Raw genomic sequence first — 22756 nt, 5'->3', positions numbered from 1 at the left:
GGAGGCAGACGCTTTAACCCCTGAGACACCAGGGAAGCCCCAGAATCTGGCTCTTAGATGTGCCGTTTTCTACTGGGGTAGGGGGTGGGGGGCAGTGTTTCTAACTGTATTGCTAGAAAAAAGGTATTTTTAAAAATCATGAGTTTAAAAAAAAAATCATGAGTTTATGATGATCTTGTCCATTCTGTTTAACATTATGGTGTTTTACTTTGTTCTTTGATTTTTTTTTAATTTCAGAGTTTTACCGTATTGCACTAAAGGAGCAGCAGGATGGTTATACAGTGTTCTCGCTCATTCAGTTTTGAAAATCTAAACTACTTGCAAATTCTTAAGAATACCTTTACCACCAGATTAGAATGTTAAGTATAGTAACCAATTTCTTAATAAGTAAAGTCTCACAAATTGAAACACATTTAAAATAGCTTTAAATGCATTCTTCACAAGTAAGTCAGCACAAATTTTTGTATCATGTTCACTCATGCTTAAGAATTAAAGCAAGTATATTACTCTGATGGAAATATGGGGAAATCTCTCATTCATGCAATATACAGGGATAATATTTCAAGTTGAAGTGAAAAAAATCCCTTATTTTTTTAATGTATCCATATATAATCACCTACATGATAGATAAAGAAACCTATGAAGTTTCCCAAAAGTCAGATATATATTTTCAGTTTATTTGAAGCAACTGATTATCTACAACTAATTTATAACTAAATGGGATTTCAATAAAACAAAAATGAGCCCTATGAGTTCCTATAATCAAAAAGCTTCCAATGGACTAAGGACAAGAAATCATTAATGCAATCATTCCAAGGATTATGGTTGTTCCTTAAGGTACTTCCCTGGTGGCTCAGACGGTAAAGCGTCTGCCTACAATGAGGGAGACCTGGGTTCAATCCCTGGGTTGAGAAGATCCTCTGGAGAAGAAAATGGCAACCCACTCCAGTATTCTTGCCTGGAAAATCCCATGGATGGAGGAGCCTGGTGGGCTACAGTCCATCGGGTCACAAAGAGTCAGACATGACTGAGTAACTTCACTTTCACTTTCTTTCACTTTGAGTACAAGTTCAAACCTGTCAATACCAGAGGTATAGAGGTATCATTTTATATTAATTTACACATAATTCCATTTAAGTTCTTTATCAGAGTATAATATATGAAAAGGGCTTCCCTGGTGGCTCAGATGATAAAGAATCTACCTGCAGTGCAAGAGATGCAAGAGATTCAGGTTCAATCCCTGGGTTGGAAAGATCCCTTGGAGAAGGGAATGGCAGCCTACTCCAATATGAAAAGTCTTTCCACAAGCAAAAAAAAAAGGTGGGGGGGATATTACTCAGCCCTCAAAAAGAATGAAATGATGCCATTTGAGATAACATGGAGGGACCTAGAGACCATCATACTCAGTGGAGTAAATCAGACAGAATAAGACACATATCATGTGATAACACATATGTGGAATCTTAAAATATGATATGAATACAAATGAACTTATTTTAAAACAGGAATAAACTCACAGACATAAAAAGCAAACTTATGGTTACCAAAGGGGAAAGGAAGGGAAGGGATAAATTAGGAATTTAGGATTAACAAATACACACTACTATATATAAAACATTGGGCTTGTCAGAAATTTCATTCAGGTTTTTCTGTACTGGTATGAACTTTTTGGTGAACCCAATAAATAAAAACAAGGGTCTTACTATATAGTACAAGGAGCTATATTCAATATCTTGTAATAGCCTATAATGGAAAATAATCTGAAAAAATAACTTGCATACACACACACATACAGATGAATCACTTTACAGTCTAACTGAAACATTGAAAATCAACTATACTTCAATTAAAAATGTAAACCCACTCAAATCATTTGTAGGTCTTGTAACCAATTTGATATGAAAGTAATTTTTTTCCAATTTGTTTTCGATTTTTAGTTGGGGATTACTTTTTAGAAGTAAATATTTGAAAAAATTTACGTATATAGTCTTTCGATCTTTACTGCATTGTATGTTTTCACTTACGCATCAGTACTAAATCCAAGAACTTGTACACTTTTAATTTTCTATTCTCATATATATAGAATAATAGGCTGCAGTTAATCTACTCAGTACTATTTAGCAACAAAAGTGTAAAGGAAAATCAAAGACAAGTGTTCTCAGTGTACCTATTTCCCTATAGAGCTCGTCTTGAATTAATTCAGTTAATTATTTAGGTTCTGCCACTATAAGGGAAACTCAGTTAAAATGTAGTACTTTGTACATGGAGAACACACATTTTCTTCCCACGGTGTTTAATAAACATTATTGTTTGTATGTGATGTATCTTAAGTGTTTTGCATTTACATTTCAGTTAATTGACTCTACGAAGACTTTGGTAGGGCTTCCCTGGTGGCTCAGAGGGTAAGGAATCCACCTGCAGTGCAGGAGACCTGGATTGGAAAGATTGATCCCTGGATTGGGAAGATCCCCTGGAGAAGGGAAAGGCAACCCACCCCAGTATACTTGCCTGGAGAATTCCACGGGCAGAGGAGCCTTGCAGACTATTATAGTCCATGGGGTTGCAAAGAGTCAGACACAACTGAGTGACTCACACAGACACACACAGACTTTTTTTTCCCAGTTTCATAATTTATTATATAAATTGAGTATCACACGATGAGTTCACATTAGCTTCTTCAAGCGTGGGAACTTAACACATAATGTACAGTTCACAATCTGTTTATGTTGCTTTTACAGCTAGAGTTTTTTTAGACCTTCACTTGAAGTCTAAGAATGTCAAAGCAATACCTCTGTATGTGGCCAGCACACAATTCATTCTCCCTGTGAGGGTGTAAGAGTTACAATATTTTTTGATACCAGTGAAACGGAACTAGGCATCAGTTTCTGGACCCCCATGATTTCAGTCTTCCAAAAGGCTCAAACTCCACGGCCTGTGTCCTTCACAGTAAGCCGCTGCCCCTCAGTCCCTCTGGAAGATTCCACCTCCCCCTAATGCATTCAATCATTAACATGGACTTTGTTAATGATTAAAATTTTCATCCTGCCCAAGACATAAGTAACAAATTGCAGGAGGATTCTTTACCTGCTGAGCCATCAGGGGAGCCCCATTAAGGACATATTTTTGTAAAACTGTAAAAGCATTATCACGTATTGGGAATATAAACTTGAGCCAACCAAAGACCCTGAGCTCATGAAGTTTATATTGTGATGTAGGAAACAGACAACAGGAAATCTGACCTTCCCAGTTTCCTATCATCTAACCAACCTCAGAAGTTCCTAAACTGCATGGCAATACCACTGTTGCTAATTCTGTCCTCGGTGTGGTCTATCATTTTACTGTAACTATCTGAAGACTTCCATCAGGCTTTCCAGGTCTACTTCATATTAATGGTACTCAACTGGAATTATAGAATATAGTTATTAAGTCATTTTAAAGGAGAAGCAAAATGTGTGTTTTTGTGTGTGTGTGTATATATATCTTTGAAAATCTGTATTTACAAGATATTAGCAGGTATTTATTTTTCATGTTAAAAAGATGATTACTGGTGGGGATGTAAACTGATAGTGACATAGCCAATATGGAGAACAGTATGGAAGTTCCTTTAAAAAGTAAAAATAGGACTACCATATGATCCAGAAACCCCACTACTGCATATACCCAGAGAAAACCATAATTCAAAACTATACCTGATTCCAGTGTTTACTGAAGCACTGTTTATAATAGCCAGGACATGGAAGCAACCTAAATGTCCATTGACAGATGAATCCATAAGGAACATGTGGTACAGATATACAATGGCATATTACTCAGCCAAAAAAGGAATGAAACACTCATTCACAGAGATGTGGATGGACCGAGAGACTGTCCTACAGACTGAAGTAAGTCAGAGAGATAAAAACAGATATACAGATATCATAATATTAACACATACATGTGGAATCGAGGAAAATGGTATAAATAATCTTATTTGCAAAGCAGAAATAGACACACAGAGATAAAGACACATTGTATGAGGGAAGGGGGTGGTGATGGGATGGTTTGGGAGATCAAGATTGACATATATATACTACTATGTATAAAATAGATAATTAGAGCCCACTGTATAGCACAGAGAAATCTACTCGGTGTTCTATGGTGACCTAAATGGAAGGGAAATCCAAAAAAAGGGATATATATACACACATATGGCTGATTCACTTTGTTGTATAGTGGAAACTGACACAGCAGTGTAAAGCAACTATATTCCAATAAAAAAGAGGATACTGTTAGACTAAAAGCTAAACATTTGCAGTCACTCTAAAGAAAGATGATTCTTTACCTTCCAGGAGGATTTATCTAGGGTTAGTTATTGTACTTTTAAAGACTAAAGTTCCCTTAGTACATTTCAAATAATTCAGTTTACAAACATCCTATTTACATGCAAGCTACCTCAAATTTTTAATTCAAATTTTTTAAGTATGGAATACTCAATCATGAGTTGTAAATAACAACAAATAACTAAAGATAGCCACTGACATTATTTCATCTTAGTCTATAATAATGTAATATATGTAAGGATATAGGCATAAAATATGATTAAATAAAGCCCCAATATTAAATATTATCAGATATGGTCACAAATGTAAGTAGGGAAAGATGGGATTTTTTTTTTTTTTTTTACTTATCACCCTGTCTTTTTCCGTGGCTTCCTTTGCAGGGAGAAGGCCATTAAGAAAAGACAAAAAGAATTTCATTAGCATAACTAACAACAGAGTCAGGTAAGCTTGGAGTATGGGAAATATTAACATGATATGTTTTCCTATAGATTTTTAAAAATTTTACAGGATGCCTAGGAGGATGAGATGGATGAAAAGAAAACCAGGTGAAACAGTTGGGAGCTCAGACATTGAGGATGGGAGATGGAAAAAAGAATTCGGGAGTTGATGGGAGTGGAGAACACAGACGACCGAGAGAGAGAGAGGTCCTAACAGGTGTTACTCTGGTAGACTGTGATAGCCACGTGTCTTAATAGTGCAAATAAAGGGTTTCATTTTCATGTAGACTCCCAGTTCATGTGTTCATCACTGTCTAATAATATTTTCTTTCTGGCAGTAGATTTCACGTTCCAAATGGTAAGGGTTAGTTCTCTTTAGCATCAGCTTTCTGATGGAGGGAAGCAGGTGCTGTTCAGAGGCAGAGAGGTGGTGATGCTGTGATGGAGAGTGTTCTCAGAGAGGTGAGGACTGAGGACTGGGTGAAACCAGGTGGCAGGCACCACAAGCTAGAAGGATCCTAAGATGATCGTTTCTCTTTTCCTGGTAGTTCCCTTACACAGACCTCCAGCTGCCAGTTTTATGCTTGCTGAAGAAACCCATCTAGCTACAGTTAAATATAAAGGCTTCAAATTAAAATGGATTTGAGTTGACCAACTAGCTCATCCACACTAAAATATAACCTTTGCAACCCTGTGGACTGTAGCCTGCCAGGTTCCTCTGTCCATGGGATTCTCCAGGCAAGAATACAGGAGTGGGTTGCCATGCCCTCCTCCAGGGGATCTCCCCAACCCAGGGATTGAACCCAGGTCTCTCTAAGTCGACCTTCATTGGCAGGTGGTTCTTTACCACTGGTTCCACTTGGGAGGCCCAGAATATAATCAAGTCTGCGTGACATGCAGTTCTTTCCAGCTTTGACAAGGAGAAAATAATGGTTGTCTGAGTGGGAAAGTACTCGAAAGGACAAGGATGAAGAAAACAGAAAGGTGAGATTTTGAAGAAGGCAAACCAAAGACTTCATGATTTTGCCTTGGTCTGACCTAGTGATCCTCATTTGGGTGAAGGAAAAACAGCCTGTGCAGAAGTCTCTTTCTGAGTTAACTGCTGGTGTTTCTTTCTCGCTTGGCATCAAAGGTGAAGCATTTCTTTTAAAGCGTATGCCAACTCTTTCCAAAGGGAGCTTTGTTCTCAGATGATCCAATAATTGAAGTATCACTGCAGAAATTGAGACAAAATTCAATCCCTATTGCAGAACTCCTTGGTGTGCTTCATTTTTAAATCTCATTTCTCCTCCCCTTGTGGCTCCAAACACACTCTTCCTCCTCTTAGGCCCAGAGTGATTTCAGAGGATTCTGTAGCAAGTTCTTAGAGGCCCATTGTGCAGTAACAATTCGGAACTGCGGGTTCTGTCCTCGCTTGCTTCCCTGAGTGGGAAGGCTACCCTCACCCCTCACTAATGGTAGAGGAGGATGGGCAGTGCCCAGGCCTGCAAGCTTGCTGTGAAGTAGGAACTCAACATGCCAATCAAACCTGTTGGGTGGATATGTGGGCAGGTGTTGAAGAACTTTTCTGGAAGAAGTATGCACACTATTCTTGTGAAGGGGATCGGGGTATGGAAACCGGGAGTTAAATCCCCAAGGTGGACGCAGCGTTCCATGTTCTTTTGAATTATGTCTAGGAGATTTTTAGTTAAGCATATTTTTACCCCCTAATTTCTTTTTGTCTTAGTTGAGGGGATCCAGAAAGTAATCATGGACCTTATAGATGAGTTTAAAGATGAATTCCCTACCATCCTCAGATTATCACAGTCTAATCAGGTAATGTGATTTTATAACTTTGAAAAGGATTGTAAAACATATATTGTATTTTTAGTGTCATACCAATTACTGAATTTGTGATTATGAGATCAGTATTTGAAACTTAGGAAAACATTCCTTTCACCTCAGAAAACACCACTTCAACTCTGACTCATTGGAAGGAGTCTATGTAAAGCAGAAAGATTGTGGGGCAAGGAAGTGAGGCAGATAGAGGGATTAAGTTTAAGGACAATCACTGTACCTTTAGATTGGAAATCTAGAATATTCTCATAGCTATAGTTGCAACATAGTTTATTTAAGATTTGCTTAATGTAAAAATCAGAAAAATATCTAGATATACTTTGACTAAAATCTGTGGTAATTAAGTAAGTGAAGAAATATAACTGATAAAAATGATATCACGGGAGAGGTAACTATGGCACGAGTGTGTGTTTTAATGTGGCAAGAAAATAGTGATATCGATTTCAACAAAGTATATATGCATATGTTTTAAACACCTGTTCCAAAAAAGGTTTAAGATAAGATACGGGAATGGAAGGAGCTAGGTAGAGAATCATAAAGACATTTGGTCAGGAAAAGGTAACATTTGTTTAGGGGACACATGTAACCTAATTTACTCAAAAGTACACAACTCTTACTGGAAGAATGGTTTCAGTCATTTTGGCCACAGTCAGAATAGAATATGTTGTAAAGTTATATGGTGCAGTAACAACCTGCTTATCCAGAAATCAGGCTTTTGGCAATATCAACATGAGGGACATAACACTAAAGGAAGGAAGGAAGCCAAAGAGTACTCTTGAGTAACACGGTAATCACAAAGTCTGTATATTTCGTTCCAAAGGAGAGGCGTTAGAGCTACCTTTAACCATTCATTAGGACAGCTGGCATTAGACATTTAATAAATCCTTTGCCTGGATCTGGAAGAAGGAAGACAGAGATACACAGGACAGCATTCCTTCAGTCAGTGAGCTTAACCTAATGGATACAGAGTTATAAACAAGTAATTGTGATGAAATATGGTACGAGGAATATACAATTTAGAGGAAGGAGTGACTCTGCATACAGCAGTCAGAGAAGACTTCATAGAGGAAAGATGCTTACACTGGGTCTCAAAGGATGAATAGGAGTTTTCAAGTTGAAGAAAGGGATAAGGTAAGTGGGTAGGAACAGGGGAAAATATTCCAATGGAAGTACTGTCATGCCAAAAAAGTATGAAATGTTATACGATATTTCCAGAATGTCAAGTAAATTTGAATAAATGGCATCACCCTTAGGTCTTAACTTTGGGAAGGAGTGATACTGAAGTATAAGTATCTGGCTGCACAGTGGTAAGATGGCATCTAGATGGTGGTTGGCTAAGTAGGGTCGAATAAGTCTTAAGGCTCTAGTGGGCAAATCAGACTTTGTAATTCTATATTTTAGTCCTAGTAACGAATTGCTTCCTTTTATTTGTATTCCCATAGTCTTGGTATAAATTATTTTGAAACATGAGAGACTTGGCCATGCTCTGGATCATTAAGGAAAGAGCTTCTTGGTCTAGGAGTTAAAATGGTTATGGCCAGCACAGTAGTGGCAGTAATTATTGAGAAAACGTCAAGGTAAAGTCAAGGAAGCCTAAGCCTGGAAAGCCCTGTTGTCTTTCCAAGCTGTGCTTCTCCACCATTGCCAACATTAGAGAAACCGGGTTTCATTTAATTAAAGCGGCAACTTTCTTTACAGTTTCCTTCATCTCTTCCTACCCTCTACATAGCCTCATTATCACTGGAGCCATAAATACGCTTTATGGTGAAATAGATTGATATTCTGATCCCCAAAGAACTCTTAAGTTCCTATTTCCAACTCACTGAAGCCATTTCCTTATAAGAACCACACCCCATCTTTGCAACGAAGAATATGAACATAGTTAAAATTATTTTATTTCTGATTTTCAAAGCACATTGTTCTTTTTCTACCATTTACTCTGAAGAACATATTGCTGAGATTGGCAGGAAACCTGAGTAGTTAGGGGACATTGTAGCACACTGAAGTTATTTGCTCTCCAAAAATAAATTATCCAGAAAACAAGGCTAATATTTTGTCCCTAACTAGGTTATTGTTAAAAGGCAGATTGTAAATATTGCAGATTTTATTTCTAGTATTGTCTGTAGTTCCCAAACATCCTGAAAGGATGATCCTGATTTTAAGACTACTTAGAGGGCTTTAGTAATTGGACTGTTTTTTAAATCTCTAAATTTTGTGATTAGTATTTAAATCTTTTTTTAAAAAAAACTTCAGGCACCTATTTAGGAAAAAGGTGTTGTTCCTGGCCTGGGGTAAAAAAAAAAAAAAAAAAATTTGATGGTAGTGATGGTAGAATTTTTATAGAAGAATATACCCAGAATAATGGTTATTAAATAATTCTTCATGGCTAAAGATTTTTAAGGACATTGTTTCCACCCCACCACCACCAGGGCCGGGGAAAGTTAATTTTAGAATTCTGGCTTGAGGTTCTGGCCTCTGAGGTCTTGTATTGTCCACTCCTTCCCTTCCAACCAGCCCAGAACCCAAAACCTTCAGTATCCACATCTTTTGTAAAAAGTAAGTTTTTAAGATTTACACTTGCAAAATTGCAAGTGATTTCTATAAGAGGACTTTAAAATACTAAACTTTTAAGTTTGAACAAATAAAAAATGCAGCTATAATTAGGGAATTAAAAAATTTTAGTTCAAATAATCTTTACTTGAATGAGAGAAATTTTTTATGGTATGTAAGATCAAATTTACTTATGAAAAGTAGTTACATAACCCCCTTTTTTGGTCACTCTCTTGCATTTAACTATGTACTACAAAACTGAGGATTGTAGACAGAGCACATTAGAATCCATGCAAAAACTGGATTTTTACAGCTGTAGATACGTTTTTCTGAACTCTATGCTTCTTTTTTTTTTCTTTAAACGTGGTATGAAAAGTGCTGGTATGACCAAACCAATTTTCTTTGCCCAATGTGCAGCAAACCTAATGCTGAGATGCTGAAATTTGCAGCAGAGAAAGGATTTATTCATAAGACAGCCAAGTGAGGAGACAGAACACATCTCAGATCCATCTCCCCAAAGGCAAGGGGCTTGGGATGTATATGGTGAAGAGTGTAGGGTAGTCAGAGGTGCAAGTGAAGGTGTTTGGAGGCAGGAAAAAGGTGAGCTAAGGTCTGCTGTCTGTAGGCATATCAGAGTTATACGCTTCTTCATGGGATGCCTGTTGAGAAAATGTTGATGTTAGCATGAACTGAGGGTGCAGCTTTTGGCCCCCTGATGTCAAAAAGTTACCCATTGCACACCCAAGCAGGCCCAGTTGAATGGTCATGTGATCTTGACTAGTTTGAACTGGGAAAGATTAGCTCCATGTTCCTGAAGCAGCCATTACTAGCAAGCCATATGTCAGAGGTGTTACCTATAGGAGATAGTTAAAGAAGTCTTGTGATATATTTGTCTAAGCCACGTGACACTTGGAAGGTACACAATTTGCAGGAACAGTTAAGGCAAGCTTGACCAGTGAAGGCAGATCAATGAAGCAGAGAGTGTTTTGTTTTGTTTTGTTTTGTCTTGTCTTTTTTAAAAAAACAAGTACTTCCCTGCTCTTCTGTAAAACTAGCTCAGGAATTGTTAGTCACCAGTTTCTGTTAATGCTATCGGGTACATCTTCAGAGTGGGCTTTTTAACCCCATGGGGCACAGTTTCACTGGCATGTACCAGTGATGTCTGGAAATTGCTTGTATTGGTATATATAGGGGTTTCTAAGTATAATGAGAGTAGAACTGTAGCTAGAGTGTTCTGTAATTCAGTTGTATTTTTCTCCTTGCTGAGTTTTTTGTTTTTGTGGGGTACTATCATTATTGGGAAAGTTGCAGAGCACATTGTGTACTGAAAACTTCCTAGATGGTTTCTTACTTAATATTTGCTATATTTTCCCAATGTTTCTCAACATTAACTTGTTATATTTTTCATTCATTCATTTGAATAAATATATTTACAGAGCATCTACTGCTTGATAGTCACTATTCCAGGCACTGGCGAAGGATCAGTGAGCCAAACGGATATAAAACACTGCTGCCATAAAACTTACATCCTAAAATAATACGCCCCCAAACTTATATCCTAGTCAAGTATAAGAACAATAAACAAGGAAAATAAACTACATATTATGTTAGTAGTAGATCTTAAGCAGAAGAAAACATAGCCGAGAAGGGCTGTGAAGTGTAAGGGCGGGATGGGGGAACAGTTGATGGCTAAGGTAGGGTGACCAAGGGGGTCTTAGTGAAAAGGTCATTCTTGAATTGAGACTTGAAGGAAGTGAGGGAGCAAACCTTGGTGTGCTTGAGGACTAGATTGGCACCGTTAGTCCAGAGTCCCTGCGATGGGGGTCTACTTAACAAGCTCGACAAGTAATAAAAGAGGACAAGGGAGAGAAAAAGACGATGAGACCAGGGAGGTGAAGGAAAGGCAGTCTTCTCAGACCATTGTAGGGACTCAGGTGCTCACTGAGTGCATCAGGAGGCCACTGCTTGAGGACAAAAGCAAGATCGGGTCTGACGTAAGTTTTAATTATATCTCTCTGGCTGATGTGTTGAGGAACAGAAAGAAAGTAGGTGAGGGTGGAAGCAGGGAGTCCACTGAGGAGGCTAATTTTCAAGTCTGGAGAAAAGATGATAGTGGCATGTGAACATTAATGGAATGAGTTGTTGGTACTGGGGCTGGTGAGAAGTGGTCAAATTCTGGGGCTATTCAGAGAAAGAATTGAATAAGATTTGCTGACAGACTGGTTTCAGAGATGTAGGGTAGTAAAAAGCCAGTGTTACTAGAAATTGGAGTTCAGCATTAAAACTGCTGATGACAGAAAAATGGGCACCACTCTGGAAAAAATAAAAGAGAAAAGCAGGATGTGTATTCAAAGATTGGAGCTCAAATAGTGGAATCTGGAGCAGGATCCTTGAGTCACTCTGATTGATGCTAAGTTTCTTTGGTAAATGGTCTTTAAGTCCCTTGTTTATCCCTGAGGTGGTGGTGGTTGGGAGTTAGACTTTCTTTTCTGACATTTGGTGGTATGCTCAGACGATGATGACAAAAAGAATCATCTGAATGTGTATACTTTGCAACAGATTCCAGGATGGTTAGGCCGAGGGTCAAAAAATTTTAGAAAGAAAAGAAAGAAATGAGGACTTCTTAATTTGGGTTCAACATTTAAATTTACACATGTGGTTTGGTAAGAAACTACATAGCATAAAGTGAAAAGAAAGTGAAGTTGTTCAGTCGTGTCCGACTCTGCGACCCCATGGACTGCAGCCCACCAGGCTCCTCCGTCCATGGGATTTTCTAGGCAAAAGTACTGGAGTGGGGTGCCATTTCCTTGATAGCAGACAAAAAGGAAAAGCTGGTACTTCAATGAGGAAGAACCTTTTATTTAAAATTTTCTGTTAGAGCTAATTTAAAAAGTAACGCACTGAAAGTAAGAGTGAATTGGAACCATCAGCATAAACTGGTGACTTTTTTTTTTTCTTTAAAGAATGTCTCTTTCTGCATTTTAAAAAATATAAGTAACCTTTTCTCTGCTGTCAACTTTGTATTCTCAGAGCCATGAAGAACCACTCAACATGCACTCCTGTGCCCAGATTTGGTTTCTAACACTGTTCTTCTTAAAAGCAATGATGGTCTTCTTGGGAACAAATTGATTCCATGTTTTGTGGTAGGGAAAATAAAAGGAATCAGAAACATCTTGTTGTTAAAAAGTAATAATTCTTTCAGTTATCTAGGAAACTATCAAAATGCCTTCCTTAGGCATTTTAAAATGGAAGCAGAGTCATCAAATTGTAACCATTTAAGCATTAAAGGAAACAAAGATGATATTAATTAGGAAGAGACTGAGTCTGTTGGAAAATGCCCTAAACTCAGGAGGAAACTAAAATGAGAAAGATAACCAAAAGTGCAATAAAGCTTTACTATAATGCACACTTGAATTTTTTAAAATATTGTTTGTAATAAATGCTGTATTTTTGGTCAACACAAATTTTATGAACCTTACAGGAGACTTTTGATTAGTAGATTATCAATTACAAATAGGCTTATTTTTCTACAGAGATAAAAACTTAGACAATTTTGTAAAAGAGGAGAAAGTTGAATGGATCAATCTAGTGTAATGTTTGGAAGAATGCATCAAGATTGGTTAATTGAAATACACATGCAAAGTCAGTGAATCCAGGCCAATACAGATCACCAAGATTTTGTAAAGGAACTGACAAAATCAGGACAGGGAAACTACAGAATGTTAATATTTTGCAGCTGAAAAAATGAAGGTCCCTAAAACACTAATGACCACATAGACAAGGTTTCAGTAATGGTGGGACTGCACATTTCCCGTTTCTGTTTGACCTGGCAATGTGGCCCTCACCGTCTGATTATAAATTATAATGAGAGAAAACGCAGTACAGTCAGTTCTCAGTACCCGGGATTCAACAAACCTCTGATTGAAAATATTCAGGAAACAAAATTCCAGTAAGTTCCAAGAAGCAAAACTTAAGTTTGCTGATTGCAGACAACTATTTATATAACACATTGTATGAGGTTTTATAAGTAATGTAGAGATGATTTAAAGTGTAAAGGAGGATGTGCCTAGTTATATGCAAATACTGTTTTATATAAAGGACTTAAGCATCCACGGATTTTGAGATGCTTGGGGGTCTCAGAACTGACTAATCCACATGGGATACCAAGGGACAACTGGAAATTGTGATTGGAAGTAAAACCAAACTTCTTCCAGTTGCTCTGCCTTGAGGAGGAGTTGGGAGGAAGAGGCAGTGCAGCAGAGCGTAAGGTCACAAGAGATTGAATCTGTTTGTGCAGGAACTTTGGATACTGCAGACCATGTGGTTTCTCCTCAAGGTGTGCTTGCGGCCAGCTTAGATAATATCAACTGATGGCACCTGTGTATTTTTTGTGCTTGTTCTACCTACCATATAACAGCTTGTAAGGACTGCTGTGCTCTAAAGAGGCTTGGAATTATAGCAACTGTAGCAGCCCACAGCTTAGCCCATCCTCTACTGTTCTGTTGACTAGGAGGATTGAGACCACAGGTGGGCTAATGGGACTTCTCAGCAAAGTTAATAGACTAAGCCACAGTAGGACACCAGATGTTGCAGAAATACATCGTCATTGACAGGCTAGAACAGCTTTTGATTATCTCCAATGGCAAATGCTGACGAGTAAGAGAAGTACTGAAATTTGATGACAAAAACAGCACTAATAAAATTATGACTGCAGGATAAAAGCTGAGGCATTTAAAATAAAGATACATCATGTTAGCCCTTAAATATGATGTTTATTGTAGATCAAAAAATCCAAAAGATGTTTTGAACTTAGATATTTGGACTCAACAAATAAATGAGATTCAAAGTTGCTTCTTTTTGTTATTAACTCTTTCCTCCAAGTTATATATTGAAAAGCCAGAATCAGTTCAGTTCAGTTCAGTCACTCATTCGTGTCCAACTCTTTGCGACCCCATGAATCACAGCACGTCAGGCCTCCCTGTCCATCACCAACTCCCGGAGTTCACTCAGACTCACGTCCATCAAGTCAGTGATGCCATCCAGCCATGTCATCCTCTGTTGTCCCCTTCTCCTCCTTCCCCCAGTCCCTCCCAGCATCAGAGTCTTTTCCAATGAGTCAAAGCTAGAATAGCTCATAAAATTACTTAAATGAATAATGGAAATTATACTTGTCTGTTGCCTGGAATGCAGTCTAACCACATTGTAAGTAATTTCCCTGTGGTTCACTTTCTGCTAGAACAGAGAGCTACATGTCATGTGTTTTAGAAATGCCAGAAGTGTTTTCTGTCAGAATGTTCACAGAAGATTTGAGGTTTTCAGAACTGAAAGTATTGTGAGTTTGTTTAGTATATAGCTGCTGCTGCTCCTAAGTTGCCTCAGTCGTGTCCAACTCTGTGTGACCCCATAGACAGCAGCCCACCAGGCTCCCCCGTCCCTGGGATTCTCCAGGCAAGAACACTGGAGTGGCTTGCCATTTCCCTCTCCAATGCATGAAAGTGAAAAGTGAAAGTGAAGTCACTCAGTTGTGTCTGACTCTTAGCGATCTTGTGGACTGCAGCCCACCAGGCTCCTCCGCCCATGGGATTTTCCAGGCAAGAGTACTGGAGTGGGGTTTAGTATATAGGGCTTTTGTTTTATTTTTCTTTTAAACTGTACAATGCATAGTGTATGTGTACTATATTTTAACATTAAAAATTTAAATCATACTTTTTGTATTATGTATGTATGCTGTACCTTATATACAAGGATGTCCATCGACTCTCACAACTTTGATTCAACATAGTTTTGGAAGTCCTAGCCACAGGTATCAGAGAAGAAAAAAATTAAAGGAATCCAAATTGGAAAGGAAGAAGTAAAGCTGTCACTGTTTGCAGTTGACATGATATTATACATAGAGAATCCTAAAGATGCTACCAGAAAACTACTTGAGCTCATCAATGGGTTCAGTAAAGCTGCAGGATACAAAATTATATTTAAAAATCTGCTGCATTTCCATACACTAACAATAGACGATCAGAAAGAGAAGTTAAAGAAACAATCCCATTCACCATTGCATCAAAAAGGATAAAATACCTAGGAATAAACCTACCTATCAGAGAAGGCAATGGCACCCCACTCCAGTACTCTTGCCTGGAAAATCCCATGGACAGAGGAGCCTGGTAGGCTGCAGTCCATGGGGTTGCTTTCACTTTTCACTTTCATGCATTGGAGAAGGAAATGGCAACCCACTCCAGTGCTCTTTCCTAGAGAATCCCAGGGATGGGGGAGCCTGGTGGGCTGCCATCCATTGGGTCGCACAGAGTCAGACACGACTGAAGCAACTTAGCAGCAGTAGCAGTAGCAGCAGCGTGGAGGTAAAAGACGTGTACTTGGAAAACTATAAGACACTAATGAAAGAAATTGAAGACACGCAGACAAATGGAGAGATATACCATATTCTTGGATTGGAAGAATTAATATTATTAAAATGATCATACCACTCAAGGCAACATACAGATTCAACATAATCCCTATCAAAATACCAATGGAATTTTTTTTCACAGAACTAGAACAAATAATTTTAAAACTTATATGGAAACACAAAAGACCCCAAATAGCCAAAACACTCCTGAGAAAGAAGAACACATGGGAGGAATCATGCTCTCTGACTTCAGACTATATTACAAAGCTATAATAACCAAAACTGTATGGTCCTGGCACAAAAATAGACACATAGGTCAATGGAAAAGAATAGAGAGCCCAGAAATAAACCCACACACTTATGGTTAACTAATCTATGACAAAGGAGGCAAGAATATACAGTGGAGAAAAGACAGTCTCTTCAATAAGCAATGCTAGGAAAACTGGACGGCTACTTACATAAGAATGAAATTAGTGTTCTCTAACACCATGTATAAAAATAAACTCAAAATGGATTAGATACCCAAATGCAAGAGTGGATACTATAAAATTCCTGTAAATGACGTGACTGATAAGGGGTAATATCCAACATATATAAATATTTTGTGAAATTTAACATTTAAAAAGTCAACAATCTGACTTTAAAAATTGGCAGAAGAACTGAACAGACATTTTTCTAAAGAGGAAATGCAGATGGCTATCAGGCACATGAAAAGATGTTCATCGTTGCTAGTCATCAGGGAAATACACATGAAAACAACATGAGATATCACCTCACACCTGTCAGGATGGCTGTCATCAAAAAGAACGTAAATACTGTTGCTGAGGGTATGGAGAAATAGGAACCCTCCTGCGCTGGTGTTGGGAATGTAAACTGGTATAGCCACTGTGGAAAACAGTATGGCAATTTCTCAAAAACTAAAAATAGAACTACCATATGACCCAGCAATTAAACTCCTGAGTATACACCCAAAAAGTTAAAAGCACTAGTTCAGAAAGATGCCTGCACCTCAGTGTTCATAGCAGCATTATTTACAATTGCCAAGATATGGAAGCAACCTAAGTATCCATCAACTGATGAATGGATAAAGAAGATGTGTTACACAATGGAATACTATTTGGCCATAAAAATGAAATTTTGCCATTTGCAGTAACAGAGATGGACTTGGAGGGCATTTGGCTAAGTGAAATAAGTCAGACAGAGAAAGACAAATACTGTTCTTATCACTTATATGTGAAATCTTAAAAAAGATAACAAACTAGTGAGTAAAACAAGAAAGAACCAGATTCAGAGATATAGGGAGCAACTAGTGGCTACCAGTGGGGAGAAGAAAAGGGGAGGGGCAGCACAAGGTTAACAGATAGAAAAGGAGTTACTATGGGATTATATGATACCATAAATTGTAAAGCACTGTAGAATTTAAAGATCTTTTCATTTAATTAAAAAAAAAGGAAAACCAGACATCTCAAGTTAACAAATTTGGCGCTTTACTGTGTATGGGAAGATGGAAGAACCTGGGCTCATTAACATCCTTCCTTTGCTCTGTCTGCACCTTAACTAGTAAAAAAATGTTTTCAAGTAAATTGTACATTATGTATATGTGCTGTATATTATCATTTGAAATTTTAAAGTAAGCTGGAAAAATGTTTATAAGAGTTTTGAATAAGGATTGTTTGAAAAATTCAAATATTGAATGATATTTGAATAAGAATTGTTCACTTTTGAAAGAGCTCTTTTTAAAAAATGCAAAACCAAATAAATCCAGAGACAAAATGAAAAGTTTTTGTCTTTAGGCTCATAAGTTAATTCTGGAAATGGCAACCCACTCCACTATTTTTGCCTGGAAAATTCAGTGGACAGAGAGTCTGGCGGGCTACAGTCCATGGGGTCCCAATATTGGACACGACTGAGTGACTTTCACTTTCATATCGTAAGGAAAAAAATCATATACTCATATAGTTATTTAAATACAAGAATGGGATCCGTGAGCTGTATAGAGGGTAGGAGATAATTACTGGACACCTAGTATCAGGCACAATGTACAGTTAGGTGGCACTTGTCTCTGCCTAGAGATTTTTTAAATGTCCTGGAAACAAATGGGTGGTTGCGGGGGTTTCAGGCAGAATGGAGGAAGGGAGCAGTGTGAGTGAGATAAATGAAGGGGATTAAGAGGCACAAATCTCCAGGTATATAATAAGTAATGAGGATGCAATATGCAGCACGAGGAACATGATCAACAATATTGTAATAACTTTGTATGGGAACAGATGGTTACTAGACTTATTGTGGTGTTGTTTCATACTGTTTGCAAATGTCAAATTATGGAGCACACCCAGGACTACCATACTATTGTCCATCAACTATATTTTAAATTTTTAAAAAAATTTTAATAAATAAATAATGCACTGGAGAATCACACATCAGTCACTTTTCAAAGACTTCTTTTTCAGAAAAGAGAACCCATGCAAAAACCATCCAAAATCAGAATGGCTATCACTTTAGCCAAGATCAACCGAGGAACATTAATTCAAGGATTAAACAGCATTTCCAGATCCTCCAAATCAGTTGCCAAACTTCTGCAGCCTCAGCTTGCTTGCAGACTTTTAGAGTTAAGGGCCATATCTCATCGTTTGCTCAAGGAAGTTAATGCACCAAGGCAACCCCTGTACAACATACAGGTAAGTGAACATTGCATTTGCTCAGGATGTGGGTCTTTTTGTAGGAACTATTCTGAAACTGCACAGTATGAAAAATGAAAATGTAGCACATTTGACTGTCCTAGATGTAAAACAAGAACCGTTGGCTAAGAAAAATGAATGAATGGGCCTTTTTTTTCAATACAGTATGTTCTCTGGTTTAAATAAATCTGAAATAGGAAGTAATCAGACTTTTTTCTCCCTTGTTATTTGATTGAACTAAATGAAACTTTTGATTTCAAATGGTTCAACCTAAATCAGTTCAGTTCATTTCAGTCGCTCAGTCATGTCCGACTCTTTGTGACCCCATGGACCACAGCACGCCAGGCCTCCCTGTCCATCACCAACTCCTGGAGTCTACTCAAACTCATGTCCATTGTGGGCTGCCATCAATGGGGTTGCACCGAGTCAGACGTGACTGAAGCGACTTAGCAGCAGCAGCAGCAGCATGCCCATTGAGTCAGTGATGCCATCCAACCATCTCATCCTCTGTCGTCCCTTATAAGCATGCAAATTACCAGTTATGTCAAACCTAAAAGAAATTCTACAACAAGCCTTAAAAATGATTGTGCTTTGTGTCCTCCCTATAACCTCGTTATGTCTCCAATATAATCTTTGTTTGATATAATGAGTATCTTTAGCGGTAATCTCATTTTGATAGACATGTCAATGTTCAGGTCTGTTTCAAATTCCATGTTCTGTCAAGTTCCACGAGTGTTGTTTTATTGAGGCTCTATTATATTAAGGACAAAAAAGCTCTAAGTTTTTCTAGACCAGTTTCTTTTTTTCTAAACTTTATGGCACTCTGAGTTTTTCAATCTGGGCATTATTCAGAACATTCCTTTGTTAAAATGAGAGTTAAGCCAGAAAGGATATGTATTAGTTCTTGTCGTCAAACAACCCAGAGTTGAGAAGCTTTCAGGCATAGCTGGATATAGTACACAATACCTTCAGGATCCTCCTTTCTCTGACTCATCTCTTGGTTCAGATTTCTCTGTGTTGACTCCATTCTTAGACTGACTTTCTCCTCATGGTCACAAGATGATTTGCAGTTGTTCTCAGGGGCTACATCCTTCCAGGTTCAATTACAACAGAAAAGAATGAGTCCTTGATCCAACATTCCTGGCTAAGTCCTGAGGTGAACTTTTAGGGATTGACTTTCCTCTAAACCAAGGAAAGGGGTACATTGATTGGCCTAGGAATTGACTACTGCTTCATTCCTAGAGTAGAGGTTGCAGCCCCATTCAGACAATGCCACTTAAGGGTGGGGAAAGGATGAACCCTCAAACAAAAATGCATTGTTTTGAGAAGATGAGAAAATGTATGATGAGTGGTTAAAATAAAATATTATATAGGAATCTCTCTTTAATCAGAGATTTTGACATTTTCAGAAAGCATCGGCTATTTCAACTGTGACTTGCCTGAAACAGCATTTATAAAAGGCTCCTTTATAATACTTGATGTTTGTGAAAGTAAAAAATGGTTTATGTTCTGTTAACCATCAGATTTCTAAGCACTATAAGGCTTATACCTGTATCTTTAGATCATCAAAAAGAAACATAGCTGAACTGTATTAAATTCCCACTGAAATATCTTTCTGAATCTAATGTTTTGCCTTGCTCTTTCTTTGCATTGTTAGACCCACAGTTTCTACAGAGTTGATATAAGAACTGTTCTTTGTAGACTATTTCTGTATTTATTATGAAATAATGTTTAAAGACACTGTCCATTATTGTTATTCAGAGCCTTTTCTCCTCCTCTTTGCTAAGTTAAACTATGAAGGAGCTGAGATTTTACTTTATTTACTAGGTAATGATTTTGTCTGCCATATCTCCATTGTGGAGAGGAACCTTGAAATCAAGAGACTGATCTTTTTATAGGAATGCTGGCTCATCTGCCCAGAGAGAGAGAGAGAGAGAGAGAAGCATATGTCTCTGGAGCGGAAGGAAAAGGCTTTCTCTTCAGTGCCCTGTGTCATGTCTTGAGAAGTACGTCTCTAGATCTTTCCAAAGGAACATACCTTCTCTAGCTGGCAAAGTTGTTTGCTATTCAACCATATCCTTTGCCCAGAAGACCCAATCTGTACAGGAATGAGAGACATTCATGGAGAATTGTCTCCCAATACTCATGAAAATTCAATGGCAGAAAAATAATTTCTGTTTCCAGTGGAATTGGGGTTTCCTTCTATCCAGTAATGAGAATGATACTGAATGGATTCTTTACCACTGAGCCACCTGGGGAGCCTGAAGAACTGTGTGTGTGTGCACTTGGATGCTCAGTCATGTCTGACTCTCTACAGCCCCGTGGACTTTATGTAGCCTGCCAGGCTCCTCTGTCTATGGAATTTTACAGGCAAGAATATTGGAGAGGATTGCCATTTCCTATTCTTCCCCACCTAGGAATTTAACTTGCGTCTCTTGCATCTCCTGCATCGACAGGTGGATTCTTTATCACTAGCACCCCCTAGGAAGTCCACAGCTATGGTCCTATGGTTTATTATTTTAACTTCTTTGTGGTATTCCATTATAAGAAAAAAGAATCCGCAGTTTATCTATTACTGGACAGATGGACAATTTAGTTTCCAAATTTTTTACATTGCGAACAGTGCTTCAGTGAACACTCTTGTAACTGAGTCCATGTCCATATGTTGAGACGTTTCTGCAGGACTGCTGCGTCATGAGGGATGAACAGCTTCAATTTTATTAGCTGTTATCAAAATGCTTCCCAGGTGGCACTAGTGGTAAAGAACCCACCTGCCAGTGTAGGAGACATGCAGAGGTTCTTGTCCCTTGGCTGGGTCGGGAAGATCCCTTGGAGCAGGAAATGGCAACCCACTCCATTATTCTTGCCTGAAGAATCCCATGGACAGAGGAGCCTGATGGGTTACAGTCCACAGGGTCACAAAGAGCTGGACACAACTGAAGCAGCTTAGCATGCGCACACACAGTCTTGGAGGCCTTTGTGATTCTTGAATCCGAGGATAATTTCTTCAATTCTGGAAAACTTTCGGCCATTATGTCTTCAAATATTGCCTCCTCATTTTCTCTAATCTCATTCCAGAATGCCTACTAAACACACTTTTGAATCTTCTCATTTTAGTCTTTATGTCCATTTACCTTTCTTGTATTATCCTTTATCTCTTTTTGATACATCTGAATAATTTCCTCTGATGTGTTGTCCAGTTAACCAACTCTCTCCAGCTCTAATATGCTCTTTTACTTATTAAATGTATTTTAAGTTTCAAACATTATATTTATCTTTTCTAGAAGTTCTATAATATTTGGTGTTTCCCTCCAAATTTCTACTTTTTAAAAAACATCCTTTTATAGAATTATTTCTTTTTAATAACCACTTTTATTTTAAACATATTATTTATGATCTTTTTAAAGATTATTCTTTGAGATTTAGGGGGATTGCTAATCTTTCTGTCTATTGTGATCTGTGTTGTGTCTACTCAGCATTTTGTTTCAATTGAAAATTTTTCTTCAGTAGGGATTTTTTAAAAATAGAAATCCCTTCTGGCCTTGGGGTTACAACAGTTTCTCTAGAGACTTTTGCTTGTGCTCAGGAGGGGTCAGTCCCGGGTGGAGACCTGCTTTCTCACCTTTTTGGTCTGGCGGGTACAGTTTTTCTAGTCCCCATTACAGCTCTACAAAGGCCTGACCTCACCTCATGGGCATCCAAGTCTCATCTTCATTCTGTTTATTAAAACTCAAGCCCTCAGTCCTTATTTCAGGATCCAGTAACATCGCCATTCCTGAGACATGAAATCACACACTTACTGCTTGGCTTTTAGTTCCTGACATGGGAAGATTTATCCCTTCCTTCCTCCTCCTCTTTCATGTTCTGTAAACTTAGTCTGGTATTACATTTTTGGATTTTGATATATATAGAATCAAAAATAGAAATACCTTCTGGCCTTGGGGTTACAACAGTTTCTCTAGAGAATTTTGGGTTGTTTTTTTTTTTTTTTTGGTGAGAGGTTTCCCACTCGCTCTGTCTGCCACATTGCTGTAACCAGGTGTCCTTCAGGTTTACTTCTTAATATCTTTTACAGATTATAAGATGGTTAACTTTCTTTTTGGAAGTGAAATGTAATTCTACCCTTTTTCACTTACTTGATGAAGATTTACTGAAAACATGACATGTAAAATCACGTGTAAAATCAGTTCAGTTCAGTCACTCAGTCGTGTCCGACTCTTTGTGACCCCATGAACCACAGCATGCCAGGCCTCCCTGTCCCTCACCAACTCCCAGAGTTCGCCCAAACTCTTGTCCATTGAGTCATCACCATTGAGATGGTGATGCCATCTAGCCATCTCATTCTCTGTTGTCCCCTTCTCCTCCCACCTTCAATCTTTCCCAGCATCAGGGTCTTTTCAAATGAGTCAACTCTTCGCATTAGGTGACCAAAGTATTGGAGTTTCAGCCTCAGCATCAGTCCTTCCAATGAACACCCAGGACTGATCTCCTTTAGGATGGACTGGTTGGATCTCCTTGCAGTCCAAGGGACTCTCA

At 38.2% G+C, this 22756-nt stretch overlaps 1 protein-coding gene and 1 pseudogene across 1 annotated transcript in view; one reads left to right on the top strand and one right to left on the bottom strand.

Moving 5' to 3' along the window:
* Positions 1 to 2627: 2627 nt before the first annotated feature.
* LOC104982573 lies at positions 2628 to 2889 on the bottom strand (annotated as a pseudogene).
* A 3382-nt stretch (positions 2890 to 6271) lies between these two features.
* SPATA9 (spermatogenesis associated 9) overlaps positions 6272 to 22756 on the top strand; it is a 28057-nt gene continuing 11572 nt past the window's right edge. The window contains exons 1-3 of the mRNA XM_010831948.1: positions 6272 to 6332; positions 6483 to 6571; positions 17993 to 18220. Of these exons, the coding sequence (XP_010830250.1) occupies positions 6272 to 6332; positions 6483 to 6571; positions 17993 to 18220 (378 nt within the window). The remainder of the gene's footprint in view (positions 6333 to 6482; positions 6572 to 17992; positions 18221 to 22756) is intronic.

The sequence above is a fragment of the Bison bison genome, unplaced genomic scaffold (assembly GCF_000754665.1).
Source record: "Bison bison bison isolate TAMUID 2011002044 unplaced genomic scaffold, Bison_UMD1.0 scf7180017864533, whole genome shotgun sequence".
NCBI classification, from domain to species: Eukaryota; Metazoa; Chordata; class Mammalia; order Artiodactyla; family Bovidae; genus Bison; species Bison bison.
Note: the sequence above shows the minus strand (reverse complement) of the source record. Positions and strands in the feature narration are given on the sequence as shown.